Source organism: Mustela nivalis, assembly GCF_964662115.1.
Source record: "Mustela nivalis genome assembly, chromosome: 2".
In the NCBI taxonomy this organism is placed as follows: domain Eukaryota; kingdom Metazoa; phylum Chordata; class Mammalia; order Carnivora; family Mustelidae; genus Mustela; species Mustela nivalis.
This window is the reverse complement of record NC_139021.1, coordinates 172971561-172988392: the sequence shown is the minus strand read 5'-3', so window position 1 is coordinate 172988392 and position 16832 is coordinate 172971561. Positions and strand designations below refer to the sequence as shown.

At 50.8% G+C, this 16832-nt stretch overlaps 1 protein-coding gene across 8 annotated transcripts in view; it reads left to right on the top strand.

Moving 5' to 3' along the window:
• The window catches only part of GFRA1 (GDNF family receptor alpha 1), a 204816-nt gene that overhangs the window by 141598 nt on the left and 46386 nt on the right, over window positions 1–16832 (top strand). For all 8 annotated transcript variants that reach the window (XM_082721497.1, XM_082721502.1, XM_082721504.1 and 5 more), the window contains one exon: window positions 1976–2312. In XM_082721497.1, the coding sequence (XP_082577623.1) occupies window positions 1976–2312 (337 nt within the window). The remainder of the gene's footprint in view (window positions 1–1975; window positions 2313–16832) is intronic.

Genomic DNA, 16832 nt, shown 5'->3' with positions numbered 1-16832 from the left:
TTACCCAAGAAGGGCTGCATGTCTTGTTTATTGCCTTCACATTAAATAGTTGGATTCAGATGTCATCGCAGAAACACGAACCTAAGGCATACTAGGGTACTAGCTCGTGGTGCCAGGGTGTAATTGGGTGACTTCAGACTTTTGCATACTGGGCTTTCTTAAAGCAAGACACACCATCATGAAACAGGGGGTCTTTCTCGCTGCCTGAAATGTAGACTCTCTTTGTGTGCCCTTCACTTACTTACATTTAAGAAAAAAATTGTAGTGAGAAGATTTAACAGGAGATTTACCCTCTCAACAGATTTTTAAGTGTACAATACAGCAGCACTGGCGGTAGGCATGGTGTTGGATGGCAGACTTCTAGAACTTACTCCTTTTGCGTAACTAAAACTTGATGCCCCTTGAATAGAAACTCCCCATTTCTGCCTCCTCAAGCCCCGGCCATTAGCATTGTACTCTCCGTTTGTCTGAGCTTGAGTGTTTTAGGAACCTCCTGTAAGTGGAGTCATATAGTAGTTATCCTCTTATGACTGGTTTATTTCATTTAGCATAATGCCCTCACGGTTCATCCTTGTTGTCACACTGCTGACAGGGTTGCCTTCTTTAAGGTTGGGGAATGTGCCATGTGCCCTTTGAATGTACACTAAGTGCACTGCCCTGTCTTTTGGACCCTTTCTCCTCTCTTAATCAGTTCTCTGGCCTCTTGTAATTTCCCAAATGCCTTCGTGGCCTCCACTGACCAGGGCACAAGGAGAATGAACGGGCGTTCCAGAACCAAAGCAGGGGCCGAGGCCTGAGCAGGAACTTAGTGGAAGGGTGTGGGGAAAACAATTCTCACAACTGAGCGAGGTTGTCTTCTACCTCTTTGCTGTCTCCAGAAGGTCACTGCTACACCTAATGATCGGTTTTCCATGGATCCCCTTATAACCAGGCCCTACAAGGTTTTTCCATCACTTCCCTCCTGTGAAAACACCTGTGTCATCATGTCAAGCTACATTAACCTTGTCTGCTCATCTTTTAACTTGTGGCATTGGGCCTGGGCCTGTCCGCCAGTCTGCTTGGCTGCTGCAGTGGGCCCTGCTTCCCCTGTGCTCTCTCTCCAGGCACAGTGGGCAGCATGGCAGTGGACAACCCTGTTTTCTCTGAGCACGAGCACAGAGAGCTTGGGTAGAAGGCAACATATGTTTTATAAGATTCCTGAGGCCTATGGTTTGTAAGCCCATTGAAATCCTATCCAGAATCCTCGCTGAATTTTTCTAGTTTGCAGCCCTCAATACTCATGGATCCCACATATTGTATGTGGCAAGTTAAGTGGTAATTGAGGTTTGCAAATTTTCACGTAATGTATTCTGGTTTTCTTCCAGTGGTCTGTGAGCTAGAACTTAAACACAAGTTCGCTGTAGTTACTTCTTCCTGTTTAGAGAGCTGGCGTAATAGTTTGTCTTCTGGGCTCAAATAACCATGTAATTACTCTGTAATCATATAGTAATTAGCATGTACTATATGCATTTATTACATAATTATATTCCTGGAGGATTGCATGGCAATTATACTTAGATTCAGCATATCATTTTATATACTGTATAATGAACAAGTATATAATTTGTTGCCTTTTTCTTTTATCCTAATTTCAGTTTACCAACCAGGAGCTGGAAACGTGTTCTCCTGTTGCCTTGTTTATACCTCGTCAGGCAGGTGCCTCGGCTCCTTTGGCTCCTTTTGGCCTCACTCAGTACCACCTAATTATCCATCTAAGGGACCGCTAGGGGCTTGTGGGCTGCCCTGGGCTCCCAGCCTTTGCACTCCATATACTTTCTCCTTGTCATGAACTCATTACCTATTAGCTTCAAGACACAGAGCTGATCAGAGCTCCCAGCATCGCCCGGGACCCGGCCGAGCCTCAGGTAGAACAGAGCGAATGTGAGCCTCGGGGTCCCCCACCCTGGGGTCACGCCTGCCTTTCTCTCCTCTGCAGTGGAGCCCGTGCCCAAGGGGAACAACTGCCTGGACGCCGCCAAGGCCTGTAACCTCGACGACACCTGCAAGAAGTACCGGTCCGCCTACATCACCCCGTGCACCACCAGCATGTCCAATGAGGTTTGCAACCGGCGCAAGTGCCACAAGGCCCTGCGGCAGTTCTTTGACAAGGTCCCCGCCAAGCACAGCTACGGGATGCTCTTCTGCTCCTGCCGGGACATCGCGTGCACCGAGCGGCGGCGGCAGACCATCGTGCCCGTGTGCTCCTACGAGGAGAGGGAGAAGCCCAACTGCCTGAATTTGCAGGACTCCTGCAAGACGAATTACATCTGCAGGTAAGCAGGCGCTGGGGGCTGGGTGATGAAGGAGCTCGGCCGGGAAAACCTTTGCGGCTGCTTTCCTGGCCGAGCTCCTGTTTTCTGGGTTTCTACAGGGCGGCTGTTTGGGGCAGGGAAGCCAAGGGGAGGGCAGGCAGTGGAGCCTGCTGGCCAGAAACAGACCTCGACCCTCGGCCCCAGGTTCTTCCAGAGCTAGTCAGGCGTTTTTAATGAGAGATGTTCCCGTCTTTAATTGGGGAATGCTTTGAGGGGTGCTTAGTAAGCATAGAGGGTCACCTGAGGCCAGGTGAGCGTGAAAACTCACGCCCACTCAGCAAACTCTGGGCTGCTGCTGGGATCTTAGGGGTTAACTCAGTTGGTGGTGGGGGGAGTGGCAAATAGAGAGGCTCTTGACAGTCAAGGTCTAAGCCTGGGAGAGACCATCGTGAGAGCCTGAGCTGTGTCCATCCCTGAAAAGAACTTCCAGAATGCCTCGGGCCATTCAGTCATCCCCATGGCTAAGGAAAGTGGGCACCCTCCCACTCAGCTCCCAGCGGAAACCCTGCTAAGCCTGGCCCTGTTGTTGAAAACTGTGGCTTCCTTTGCCTTTTTGGCCATTTTTAAAAAATGTATTTTACTTTTTGAAGGAATCCATGAACATACTCTCCATGGTTGTTATTTGTTGTTGTTGTTGTTTTGTTTTGTTTTGTTTTGTTTTAAGGAATATAGAGTTAGGTAGCTGACCGCTTTCACTCTGCACCCACTTTCCACCAACTGTCACTGTCAATAATTTGATGGGTGTCCTTCTAAATCTTGGGGTTGAATTTAGTGGCTGATGGAAGCAAGCCGATTCTGATCAGCAGAGACCAAGTCTTTGTAGCCTGAGGTGATGAGCTTGCTGCTCCCAGACACGGGGGCGGGATCCCCGGCTGGAGGTTCAGAGGGGGCACCATTTTGACAACAGCTGTGTTTTGTCCCCGGGGCAGAGCCAGGAGCCTTCGAACGCCTTCTCTGACCAAATCCTGTGCACTCCATGAGTGTTTACAGGCGGACAAACAGAGGAGGGTATGACTATGTGCTCGTTGGCTTATAGGCTCCCCATTTCTAAAGAGCAGAGAGCAAGGGTGAAATGTTATATTCTGAAGGTTCTGGTGAGCTGAGTAGAGCTGACAATGGCATCCCATTCTTTCCTTAAACTAGTTCTAACAGGGACCAAAGAAAATTAAAAGTCCTCGTTATCTGTAGAATTCTCACATGCTCAAGATTTTTCTGGAAGTAATGTCCCTCCACCTTTTTTTAAAGTTCTCAGCAGGTGGCTTGCTATATGAGATAGAATGCAGATGGGCAGTTGTGTCCTGGGAGGAGTCAGGTGTTCCTACAGTGGAGTTTCTCCAAGGGCTCGCACCCTCTTGGACCTCTGTTTCCGTGGGATCTTCTTAGGTACGGGCTAGAAGCAGGGGCAGCTTGCTGGAAGGATGAGGCAGGACCCCACGCATCCAGAACTTGGGGAAGCTGATCAACCAGAGACTAGAAGAACCATTCGCTGGAGGTGAATGCGGTTGAGGAGTGGGACGGGGAGAGGCCTAGGGACAGGCCAGGAAGGAGCAGATGTACTGAACAGCCCTCCTGTGAAAACCCCTGGATTTGAAACTCAAGTTCCTGGTGCCCCGTTAGTCTAAGAGCAGAAGAGATCCCTCTTCTAGGAGCAGGACTGAGTTTCTAGGATCTTCCCTGGCTTTTTGGTAGATGTTGTCTTCTTCATTGATGGGTCCAAACCAGGCGGCCTCAAGATAGGAAGTTGTACAGTGGGGGGAATGGAGTGATGTGTGAGACTGCTGAGCAGCGGACGGGGGCTGGGAGAGGTGAAGGAGCCTCTCCTTTCTCTTCTCAGGAGGTTGGTCTTGCACACAAGCTGCGGAGGAGGTCTGAGACAGCTCCTGTATGGGCTGAGAGCCGACCCTGAGCAGTTCATCGGCGTTACTGCAAAACAGAGACTCCTGGGGGCGTCCAAGTGGCTTAGTCAGTTACGTGTCCAACTCTTGATTTCGGCTCCGGTCATGATCTGAGGGTTGTGGGATGGAGCTGTGTGTCAGGCTCTGTGCTCACCCTGGCGTCTGCTGGAGATTCTCTCTCTCCCTCTGCCCCTCCCCTTTCTCTAAATAAGTAAATAAAACCTTTAAAGAATCCTTGGAAGGTTGGTGTAGATTCGCTAAGTCAGGTTGGTATTTTGCTGAGATGTAGTGAGAAGTAGCTGAGAGATGGGGAGCTTGCAGTATTCTGGGGGGGATGGCAGGGGGAGTGTGCAGGTAACAGGGTGATTTGGGTGCTGTTTGGGGCTCAGACTGACCCTCTAGGAAGGGTCCAGGAATTATTTGTGCTGACACAGCCTCCGTGGCAGAATGGCATCAGCTGATGGTGCAGAAATGTCCTGGGGGAAGCACAGGACAGTCCTGCCTGATAAGAACTGTGCCTAGTCACACCAAGGCAGGGATGTGGTGACCACAGCTGCCACGCAGCGGAGGGCAGGTGCACATGACTCGAAAGGTGTTTGGAAATCCCGATTCTGCACCATGCAGGGGTGCTCCCAAGTGAGATCTGTCTCAGCGGAATTGAAGGGTTTTATACCCTGTGCTGAGACTTCCTGGGAAAGTAAACCAGCACCTTCCCCAGTGGTACCCATCGGTGAGGGATTTAGACTGTAAGTTCTTTCCAGGGCCTGGACGTATTACTCAGGATGACCTCCTCCCTGACAGATGTGGTAAATGTAATTTCAGCTGCCGGGTAGGCTCAGGGTGTTTTCGTTCATCATATTTTATTAATCTTGTATTTAATCCTATCCCTTTTATTCCATCCCTCCTCCGTCCATCTTGGGGAGGCCCTTGGGGTGCCTGCTGCCCCGGGCAGCAGCTGGGATTCCGGAGTTGGGGCCCCAGCGGGGCTCACATAACAGGTGCTCCGACGCGTACCCACCCAGAGACAGGGAGGTGTCGCGGAGGGGATGACCGAGGCCCTGATCTGAGTCTTCCAAAGGGCAAGGGACAGCAAGAAGAAACATTGCTTCCTAAAAACAGTTTTCTTCGAAAGCTCACCCTTTCAGACACCCCCCCTCCATCTTGGCATCAGCAGCCATCACAGAGCTGCCTGGGCTCATTAAACCTCCCCTTGCACTTGCTGGTTTCCTGGTCGCGGCACACGGGTTCCACCATCAGTGTCCAGCCGCCCCTGGGCAAAACCTGTCTCTCTCCCGCCTTGTGCCTTCCCACAGAAGAGAGGCAGCGCTAGTCTCCCCTTTTGACTTTGTTTTCTTTTCTCCTTTCCCTTGTAGAGAAGCTGGCTGGTTCCTTTCCTCTTGGGGGGTTTGGGGCCTCCAAGCTTGTCTATAGAACAGCAAATGCAGAGGTATTTTGAGGAGGATGTGATGAAATGTAAAAGGCACACATTCTTCCCCTGAAGCACAGCGTCTCCCTTGCCAGTCGTCCCTCTGGTTGCTTTCCTTAGTGCCTGGAAGGATGTCAGGACTGGGTTTGGCCATAAAGGAGGCATCGTCCTTTATTCCTGCTGCAGGTTGTTACAGATGCATAATTTAAACCTCCGCCTTACCTCCTTTCCCCCGAAGTCTGATAATCCAAAATAAACTCTGCACTTGCTCACCGGCTCTGGGTGCTCAAATATGTTCATCTCTCCTTTATTTTTCTAACTAAAAAAGATGCCTCAGCTCAATTTTATTACCAAGAGGTCTGGCATCTTCCTCTGGAGTATGCCCCCTTCTGTTCTCAGCTAAGAGCAACAGAGTTCTACTCCAAAACCCCTTCTGCTTCCCATGCCAGGCGGAGAGTGAGCTGGAGGCTGTGGACCAGCTACCTGCCTGTGGCTTTAGGTGCTGCCTCATGGTGTCGCTGTTGAGAACAACCCAGAGGGTTCTTGGTTTGTGGGCGGGGCCCTTCTTGGCCATTCTGCACAAGGGCAACCTTGGGCACCCGAGTAATTTCGTTCATGCTCAGTGTGGAGCTGCTGTTTCCCAAAGCATGACGTGTTGCCCTAGGGGTGGAGCCCTAAGACGTTCCAGCCAGAGCCCGCCCACCAGCTAAGACTTCTGCTTTACTGGCGGTACCTTCCAAAGTGGCCATTGCAGCGTTGCATCTCCTTTCTTTCTTCCTTCCTTCGTCCTCTTTCCTTCCTCCTTTAAAAAAAATTTATTATGGTGAGAGCACTTGTCATGCCATCTACCCTCTGACCGCACGGTCTGGCGTTGTCATCTGTAGGCACAGGGGTGTGCAGCAGATCACTAGAACTCATTTATCTTGCATAACTGAAATTTGTATACACGAATTAGCGGCTCCTTGCTTCCCCTCCCCCACCTCTCAGCAACTGTGATACAGTTTTGGCTTCTATAGGTTGGATGGTTTTAGATACCTCGTGTAAGTGAGATCATGCAGTGTTTGTCCTTCTGTGACTGGCTTATTTCCCTTAGCATAAATTCCTCCAGGTTCATCTCTGTTGTCTCCTATTGTGGAAATTCTTCCTTTTTAAGGAAACAGTGCTTGGTCAGGGATATCTCGTTACTTCTGGAAGGATTCTGATAATGCTGAACCTCAAAAGAGAAGATATCAGGGCCTCTGTGCCCTTTGTCCCCCATCTACTTGCTTGTCCTGGTGCTTTGGCTCCGTGTACCCCAGAGTTTCCAGGAATGCTGGCTTTGATCAGGTCACCAAGTAGATGATTCTACCTGTTCCTGGGGACTGAGGATGCTACAGTTGCATCCTGGAGACCCATTTTTTTTGTTGTATTTAGTTCTGTTTGTTTTTAGCAGAACCAGGAAGGTCTCTCTGATACAGCCTCAGAAGAACCGCTATGTGATTTTCAAAAATCCTGCTGTAGCAGGTGGAGAGCACCACTCTCCACCCTGGGCCCGACTCTGTTACACTTAGAGGAAATGTGTTGTTGTTAATTTATTAACTGGGCAGTTGAGAAACACATCACAAAACTATCCAACAGATTTCTGCTCCAGTAACTTAGTCTGACAGATGTTAGTGAACCTTTAAAAAGTGAGGAGCGGGCACCTGGGTGGCTCAGTGGGTTAAGCCACTGCCTTTGGCTCAGATCATGATCTCAGGGTCCTGGGATCGAGTCCCACATCGGGCTCTCTGCTCAGCAGGGAGCCTACTTCCTTCTCACTCTGCCTGCCTCTCTGCCTACTTGTGATCTCTGTCAAATAAATGAATAAAATCTTTAAAAATAAAAAAAAAAATAAAAAAAAAAAGTGAGGAGCATTTCCTTTGCCTAGAATCAGATCCCTTCCACGCAGTAAACTGTGGATCTTAGAGACCAAGGACATCTCCTCCATGGCTTGGGCTGCATTCCTGAGTTGCAAACTGGCTTCTTCTATATTACTATATCTGGGCTTGTCTCAACATGTGGCAAACACAGGGAGAAAATGGCTCAGAGGATAATTAATGCCTAAAACTAGATGGGTAGATTAATTTGGCACTTAATTTTATTTTACGCTGATTCATTCACAAATGGAAATCAGCAATTAGACAATGCAAACTTTTGAACCATGGAAAGAAAGGTTCGGGAATATGAGAAAATACAAGTAAAACATTTTCCAGTTCATTTGAGCAGTTTTTACTTCAAATGATTACATGGGAGTCTTTAGCCATGCATCTGGAGTGGTGAACGGCTGCGTTTTTGATGTGTCCCACCTACATGAGCAGCCTGCCACCCAGACTGTGTGCTGGAACCTGCCCCCCGGCCAAGACTCTTGAGGGGGGAGGTCCTGTGTGCAGGCAACATCAGGATCCTGAGAGAAGAGCCAGGCTGTCCTCTGACCTCTGCTGCTGCTGCCTTTGAGTGCAGCAGGGGGAAGAACGTGCTTCTACTCAGGTCCTCCAGGCCCCAGCCCCTGCCCCTGCCCCGGGCCTGTGCACCCTTGAGGTAGGCTGGAAGTCCACACCGGAAGCGGAAGCGGTGTCAGAGCTCATAGGGGTAACCTGAAGGGTGAATCAGACAGAACCCGCTACAGCTTGTGCAATCCTGTCACCTCGTTTCTCTTTCCTTATCTCTCCTTGGGCAGAGGCGGGTGTGGGGCCATTTGTCTGCTCCTGCTGGAGTCTGTCACTAAAAAAATGCCGGTCTAGATTTATACCACATCCTGTCTCTCTCCTACCACCCCTTCCCAGTGCCTCCCAGAGCTTAGAGTCTCTGCCTCACCTTCTTCCACCTTCCCTCACCTGCCCACGTCCTCACCAGTGTTGCTTTTGCCTCTCTCGGCCCGAGACAGAAAGAGTCAGAGACTTTATATTTGCACATTCTGTCAGTTACCAGAGCTGCATGGACAGATGGAGCCTTGGTTCCAGAACTGTGTATGACCGTCTTCGAGGATGAAGGTGGGCGGAAGAAGGATGGAATGGAGTCTGCCCGGGAAGCCCAAAGAGAGAGCCCATATTTCCTCAGGGGGCGAGGTGTCACAGCGGAGGGTCTCAGGAGCCAAGGGCCTCAGGAGGTGAGAAGCAGGGAAAGTCCAGCAGAAGGAAGGTGCTGGGTTTAGGGAGGTTGCTGTGGTGGAGGTGGGAGTAGGGGCCTGAAGACCATCCTGGAGAGAGAAGCGTATGTGTGATAACAAGACAAGAGATTGGGAGCCTCCAGTACCATGTTGAAGTATTGACTTTATCCATGGAAGCTTTAGGAAGGAAGAAAGACATGACCAGCTGGGCCTCAGAGGGCTCCCAGGAGGCAGTGTGGAGGGGGATCAGCTTGGGGAGAGTCCAGGAGGCAGGTGGGAGGTTCTTATGGTGGAGCGGGACGGGAGCTGAACCAGGAGGAGAAGGTGATAGTTGGGAAGCGTGAGGCACCCTAGAAAGGAGAGTTTACTGAGAGTGCCTGGCATGGGCAGAGGCTACCGTGGGTCTCTCCAGCCTGGTGACCAGGCAGAGATGATGGCGTTAGTAGCCAAGACGGGGAACAGGAGAAGGAGGAACAGACTTGTCTCTAGGGTTGGAGGGGTGGGAAGAGGACATGAATTGTTTGGGCCCTGCCGTGTTTGCGGGCTGTGTTCTTTGGGACTCTTGGTTCCATGAGAGAAACCTAGCTTAGGTGGCTAGGCCAGAAGAGGGGGCTTGTATTAACTCAGGCCTGGGGAGGCAGGGTAATTGGTCACGGCCAAGATGCCAGGCACAGTGTCACCGGAGCTACACTGTCACCTCGCTGCTCCTTCTGCTGCCTTCTCATCCTGTTTCTCAGTGAATGCTGCCCCCACAGCTGCAAGGCACCTACCCTGCCACCTCATAATCAAAGACGGACTCTTCCCCACTATAACCTGTTAGAAAAATCCTGCACAAGGACTTTGAGTGGCCTTGGCTGTGGCATGTGCTCATCCCTGGATGAGCCACTGAGGTGAGAAGGAATGTATATTTTGGCTTAATTGAAGCCAGAGTTGGCAGAGTCTACTACCAGAGTCAGAGGAGACATGCTGGGCTCAGAAAAACAACATGGGGTCTGTGGTGCACGAGGATGTCCATGTTCCACACGGAGAGGGAAGGCTTGTGCAGAGAGGCCCTCAGAGGTAAAGGCACAGTCCCCAAAGCTGAGGGGAGAAGAGAATTTTAGGAAGAAAATCATGGTGAGCACAGGTGTCAGTCACTCAGAGGGGGAAAAGGAGTAGAACTCAGAATGACACTGATTTTAGCACATAGGAAATCTGTCCATCCATGCGACCACTCACCCATCAGGCCATCCCTGTATGCATCTACTCACCTATCTGTCCATCTGCCCACCTATCTGTCCATCCATCCAGCCATCCGCCCATCCACCCATTATCTGCCCACCCCATCTGTCCATCTCTCCATCCACCCATCCACCCATCCGTCCATTTGTGCATCTACCATCTACCCATAAAGATGTCTCTCCATCCACGCATCCACCTGCGTCTGTCCGTCCTTCCATCCATCTGTCCGTCCATCCATCCAGCTGGCCTTCAGTTATTGTGCCAGGAGTAAAGACTCAGCTTCTCATCTACAGGGCAGAGAGGAAGGCAGGCACCGAGAGTCATTGCAGCCTGGTGTGGTAGTCTGTGCTCAGAGGGGACAAAGTGCTATGGGAGAACAGAGGTGAGACCAGCCACCTCAGCAGGGTGGGTCAGCATGGCTTCCTGGAGAAGCTGCCTCTGAGCTGGGCCGGAGGGATGAGCAGCCCTGGAGAGAGAGGCTTGGTGGTCATGGGACAGAGGCCTGGGCCCGTGGGTGTGAGGAAGGCGTGGGATGTCAGCAACAACCTACTCACCAGGCTTTGACGACGAGCAGCACTGGACACAGCGCACAAGGTGGTCTCTGAGCAGCCCAGCTGCCCTGCAGGGACAGGCGGTGGGCGAGGAGCCCCTGGGGTTCAGCCAGGTCTTGCTAACTCAGAAACCTGGTTTCTGTCCTTTTTTCCAAATGATTGTCTTTCCTGACAAGAATACAATGTTCTCACACTGTTCAGCCTTACGGTTTTCAGTTCCAGACAGGCGGAATGATGATCCCGGCCAGCCTCTGAATCCAGACGCACTTCATGGCTCAGTAGCTAAGACAGCACCAGTTTTAAAGACCGCTTTCGCAGACAGTTAGGACATAATGTCCGTCTTTGCATCATTTAAAAAAAAAAAAAACTACTCAGGTAATACATGCTCATTAAGTTCTTTATCTAATTTCCTTTTGAGCACTCACTGATTATTACAGAGTGGTTTCTCTGTGACAGCTTAGTGATGACAAAAACTGTTTCTACAAATAAGAGAAAACCCTTGTGGACCACACTGGTTTACTCTGATTATTATTATTATTATTATTATTAACTCAGTCATTCACTAGGAGCACATTTACTGAGCACAGTCTATTTGACCTCAAGGGTTCTGGACATGTAAGTCATGTGCCCCTCACCCAGCAGCTCCCACTTCCCCGGTTGGGCTCCATAACTCCCTGACAGCTGTCATGGGAGTTCAGGGTCCTCAACCCTCACCTACCCCAAGGCAGCAGAAATCGGAGACCTGGCTGTGTATCTCATGGGAGATGAATTCTTTGCTGTCACGGAGTGACAACAAGCTCTAAATAATCCACGGTTATGTCACCAGGTTGGGGTCATCCAGGTGTTTGCCCGCCTACCTTCTCCCTGCCCTGAGGCCATGTCATTAATCAGAGGAAAACCTCCATTTTCTGAATTGCATCTTGACCACAGCATGGGCAAAAGGGGGGGAGGGTAGATGAGAGATGTGGACTCATTTCTGAAAGTGCTGACATGGGGGGCCCAAGATGGCCGACGCCTTGTCCAAGACTGCCGGCCACAGAGAGACCCAGCCGATCCCCTGCTCCTCTGTGCAGTCTGCTGCTCTGCCCAGCTGCCATGTCACATGCTAAGACCAAAGTTCACTGACAAATAAACTGGCTTCCTCCTCAAGTCATCCTAATCCCAACCACATAGAGTCTATGATGTCTTCTTGTTTTTAATTCCAAAGGAAGGTGTTGTTTCGATTTCCTGCAGCTCCTTTTGCGAATGAGTTTTATCCACTGGACAAAAAATGGGAAAAGGGGAGACCTCAGTATTCCGGAGGGGCAGCCCTCTCATCCAGACCGATAACTTTTGGGGGCCAGGGGCATCCCATGCTGACCAGCATGCTGGCCCCAAGAAGCCGACTTTTCCCTCTCCATACTTGCCCTTTACCGGAGACAAGATTAGGGTTGACAGAAGGACCCATAGCCCATGGCCCAGAGCAGTCTCATTTTGGTAGGAGGAGATCTGCCCCTTCAGTTGTGGGGTAGCTCTTGTGCAGCGCTTGGGCCAGGCTGTCACAGCCAGGCTGGGAGTCTTGCTCCAGCCAGGAGGCCCCAGACCCCTACTCAGGCATTACCCTAAGTTAGGTATCCCACAGTCACGTTGGCATTTACATTTCTATGGAGTATTTCCAATTCAGTGAATGGGAAATTGCTCTGTAATTTCCAAAAGCAATTAATTATGCAGAAAATTTTGCATCCAAGGAAAACAAGAATTTGTGCAAAGTTCCACTCCAGGCTGAAGTTGGGACTTTTCTTCTCCTTCCCCTGTGGTTGTCAGTGTTGTTGGTGAGTGAGGTGGGCTTGAGTGGGCACCCTGGTTGTGCTGGTTCTAGGAAGCGGGTGGCTGGAGGCCTCAGTCTGGTGTTTGTAAAGGAAGCTGAGGATTCCATTCTTCCCAGGGCAGCTCTAGGGACTAAGGGAGGTATCTATGCAAAGGCATCAACGCCGTGCCTACCGCCTAACACTGCAAACACTCAATAAATGATATCTGTCACTCTTTGCATGTAAGCTGTTATCCTAAAGGATAAAGAAGCTTAAATCCCCGATGTAACGTACCCTTCCCCTTTAAAGGCAGAGACCTTTAAAGTAGGCTTGGTGGGTGGAGGGGGTAGATTCTTTGCTTTACACTTCTGTGCACCCACAGCATTAAGCAGTGCGTGGAAATGTCAACGGCGTTATGTGAGACCATGTTGCTAAGCTTGACACGTCACCGTCTTTCCAGTGTTGCACCGTTCGAGAAAAGTGGGGGCCAGAGGCGGGGGCGGACCAAGTCCAGAGGTCTTTGGAGCATGTGTCATCTCAAGAACATTCCTGTCGCGAATGGACAATTATTGGCATGCAAAGATAACCCAGTAAGACATGAACGGAGGTGGCCATGAGATTGTTCAGCCTGACGTGCTAAATTCACTATTGTTGAAACTGAATAGGCAGTGGGGGGACCCCTGGCAGCCTCTCGGGGCACGTGCTGCTTCAGTGACCCGGAGTAACTGTGAATAAAGGGTTCTCAGAGGGGCTTGGGTCTGAGTCAGTGATGTGAGCGATGCAGCAAAGGGCGGTGACTGACTCAGGGCCACTGAGACCGGTCCCTCCTGTCCTCTGGCTGGTTCTGTGCTGTGAATCATTCCATCAGCCCATTAGGAGGCTAGCCACAGCCGGGGGCAGAGTGGCTCGTGGTGCAGGACTCCGGAGCCCAGAATCTGCGGAGCCGGGGACAGCGTGACAGGAAGGCAGGGATAACAGTGATGGTGATGAGAAGGATGATGAGGAGAGTGACATTTGTGTGACATTTATGGTGTGCCAGGCCCTTGTGCTGAGCCCTTCACCACAGCTCCTGAAGCGGGGCTGTCACTAGCTCCTACCCTGTCTCATGGATGAGGAGGTCACCCAGGTGGAGGCAGTGACGAGAGCCCAGAGGGTCTGTGGGCGCCAGAGCCCAGGTTCTGTGTACGCTGTGCTGCCCGTCTCTGGTGCGAAGTGGGTGCCTCTTGCAAGCAGCCTACAGAATTTTTCCTGAGCCGCTCAGCGTGTGTGGAGTTGGATACCTGAGGGGACTCTGTTTTCACAATCGATTCCTCTTAAAACAAAAATTTTGGACAAGAGACCTTTGGATCTCATCCAGATAGAGCTCAAGTGCCCCTCACAAAACACATTTCACTTCTCGTTCAAACAGTGGCTTTCTAATTTTTGGTTTCAGGACTCCTTTACACTCTTAAAAGTACTGAGAATCCCAAGAGGTTTTTGTTGGGGGCAGGGGACAGATCTAACTGACACGATATTGAGAATCAAAGGTGAAGAAAGGGTTACATATTTAGTCCTTCATTTAAAAATAACATCAAGGGAAAAAATAACACCGAGCAGCCCATTACATGTTACTCAAAATAACAGAAAATATTTTTATTGAAAATCACTATATTTACAAAACAAAAAATATAAGGTGAAATATGGCATTGTTTTCTACTTTTCCAGTCTAGTGTCTGCCTGTAAAACACCTGGGGTCTTCTACTCGCTTAGGCTTTCAGTTGGTTGCAGTATCCCACATCGGGTGGCTTCTGGAAAAAACAGGGTCCTCCAGTGACAGCATGGGACACAGAAAGGTAAATCAGAACTTCGTATGGGTAGGAAGCAGCTTTGACCTCATGGACCCTAAAAAGCTGAGATTACCAGGGTCCCTGGACCTCCCTGTGACAACTGCTGCACTAGAAGGACCAGAATGGTCTCGGGCTGGAAGACGTGTGTGGGCACACACGTTCCCATAGCATCCTTGAACTAGGACATCCTGAGTGTGTACCCAACCCGTTCAGCTCTGCCAGGTCAGAATGGTGAGGTTGGGAGAGTGGGGGGGGCCGCCGAGTGCCAGGTGGAATTGATGCTGATCCCCCACAGAACTGCTGATTCCCATTAGCCGCCACCCCCATGGCTGTGTGACAGACTGGCGTGCCTGGCCCCTCACTCCGAGAGAGGCCCTCCTGGTGGGCAGCACCTTCAAGGACGGCCTTTCCTTCTCTGTTCTAGCATGCCAGAGGGGTTCAGTGTCACGTTCTGCTCAGTGAGGCAGAGCTCTAGGCTGACGTGTAAAATCCATCTGTGTCCGGAAGACTCAGTGGTTCTCTTCTCATAGGTAGGAGCCCATGCTGCAGGCAAGCCTCTGCTCCTTGGTGTGCTGGGTGGGGTGATACAGCCTGAGGGGAGCCATCCCACGTGATCCTTTGCCATGGCGAGAGCTACGGGATTATACTGGTGTTGGACCTGGGAGAACCCTTCCAGTTACAAACGGCAGGACCCTGGAAGTTTGAGGGTTGGTTGTGAGTGCTCAGCAGTTGCAATGCCTACTGGAGAGTTGGCAGCCTCCATCTGATGGCTTTGAACTTGCTGGGATGGAGGTGTGGGGAGAGAGAATGCCCTTTGTGCAAGAATATTCACCTCAGTGTAAAATCCTGACACTGCCCTGCTGGAAAACCTCTCTCGGAAATAGGCAAAAGCAAAAGGGGAAATACCTCTTCCATGTCCCAGGGTGGCTCAGGGGGTTAAGCCTCTGTCTTCAGCTTAGGTCATGATCTCAGGGTCCTGGGATCAAGTCCCACATTGGGCTCTCTGCTCAGCGGGGAGCCTGCTTCCCCTCTCTATCTCTGTCTGCCTACTTATGATCTCTGTGTCAAATAAATAAATAGAATATTTAAAAAAATTGGTTTAGCTAAAAATTAGGTATATGGCTTGAGAAATGTGCTTTTTTGCTTCGCATACCAGCTGGTGGTTGGTTTATTCAGTGGCTCAGTAGGACTGCAGTGCCAGGTGCTTTGAGGAACCCAGAGAGTCAGAGACAAGTGAGCCATCTGAACAGTGTGAATGTGCCCAACGGAGGGAAGAGAGCTGGGCTCGGGGACTTCTCCTAGGTTCCATTGTTCTGTAGCAGTGGCTCTCCAATGTTAGCCTGCTTTGGGATCACTTCCTGACTTGTGAAGCCTAGGATGGGGCTTGATAACTTGCATTTCTAGAGCATTCCCAGTGATGCTGCTGGAGCCCACACTTGGCCGGAGAGCCACGAGAATGTTGACCCAGTTACACTGGTTTGATGGTCTTGCTCTGCTCTCAGAGGGGTCTGCAAAATGGGGCTGAGAAGGAGCAGTAGCCAGATTGGACTTGTGAGGCAGTGAGGAGGGGCGTAGGAGAGGACAGCACATTGTGGCTGCGGCGTGGGCCGTCAGCCCTGTGGTGGCAGCGGCAGAATGAGGACAACAGTTCAGATTCCATGCTGCACTGATGTCCGGCTCTAATTGGAAGGCTGTGGGGATCCGCTGTGAAAGGCTCTGATACCCACCCCCAAGCCAGACTAGGGCCTTAGAAGCCAAGGCTACTGAGGAATGGCTACCGTGTGTCTAGTAAGTTGGCACCTGAGCAGCAGGGCTGCCAGGCGGGAGCTTGTCTTCTTTGCAGAGAGGACACAGATAGTTTGTTTTCCGTAGTCTGAGCTTGGCCAGAGATTGGAATTCATTTGGCAGAGTTATGCCTGGAAAATACGAAGTAAAACAGAGGGTTTTGAGGTAATTATTTGAAAAGAAATCCTCCTTCCAGAATGACCTTTGGAGCAGTCTTTGACCTGAACCATTCAAATGAGGAATGCTGACATAGACACTTTGCTTTGCTCTTGTCACTTTTGCCGAGTGGAAGCATCTGTCTGTGGTTGTCAGGAGGAAGTGGGAGTGGGCAGCACTGCTGGTGACGCACTGTAATGCAGATTACTCAGACACACGCGGGTGTTTGACCTGCCAAAGTGCTGTGATTCCATGAGCCCAGGTCTCCTTGAACCTAGGCCTGGACAGTGACAGTGTGGTCTCAGAACTAGCTCGCTGCTTATTGTAAGAGAGGGACAGTGGAGGATATTGGTGGGGGGAGGCCATATCCCAAAAGGAACCGATCTCTGGCCTTGACCCTAGCTCACCATGGCCACGGCCTCATACCTAGTGTCTTGGACTGACGGTGTATCATGTCTGGTCATTGGAAGGTTAGTGCTTTGTGGGAGCCATCTGCAGTCTGGGCCAGGTGCTGGGCTGGCTGGGGCAGGACTACCAAGCTCAAGGTGAGCAGTCTTGGCGATGGGTGCCTGAATACTGATACGGCCTTACGTGTCTACCCTGAAGCCCTCAGGCTGCAACCCCAGCATCCCCGAGCTCAGAGAAAGCAGAAGGGGTGCTTTCTGGGTGTACAAGAGGTACCAGCAAACACTGCCTGTCCGCTGGATTCT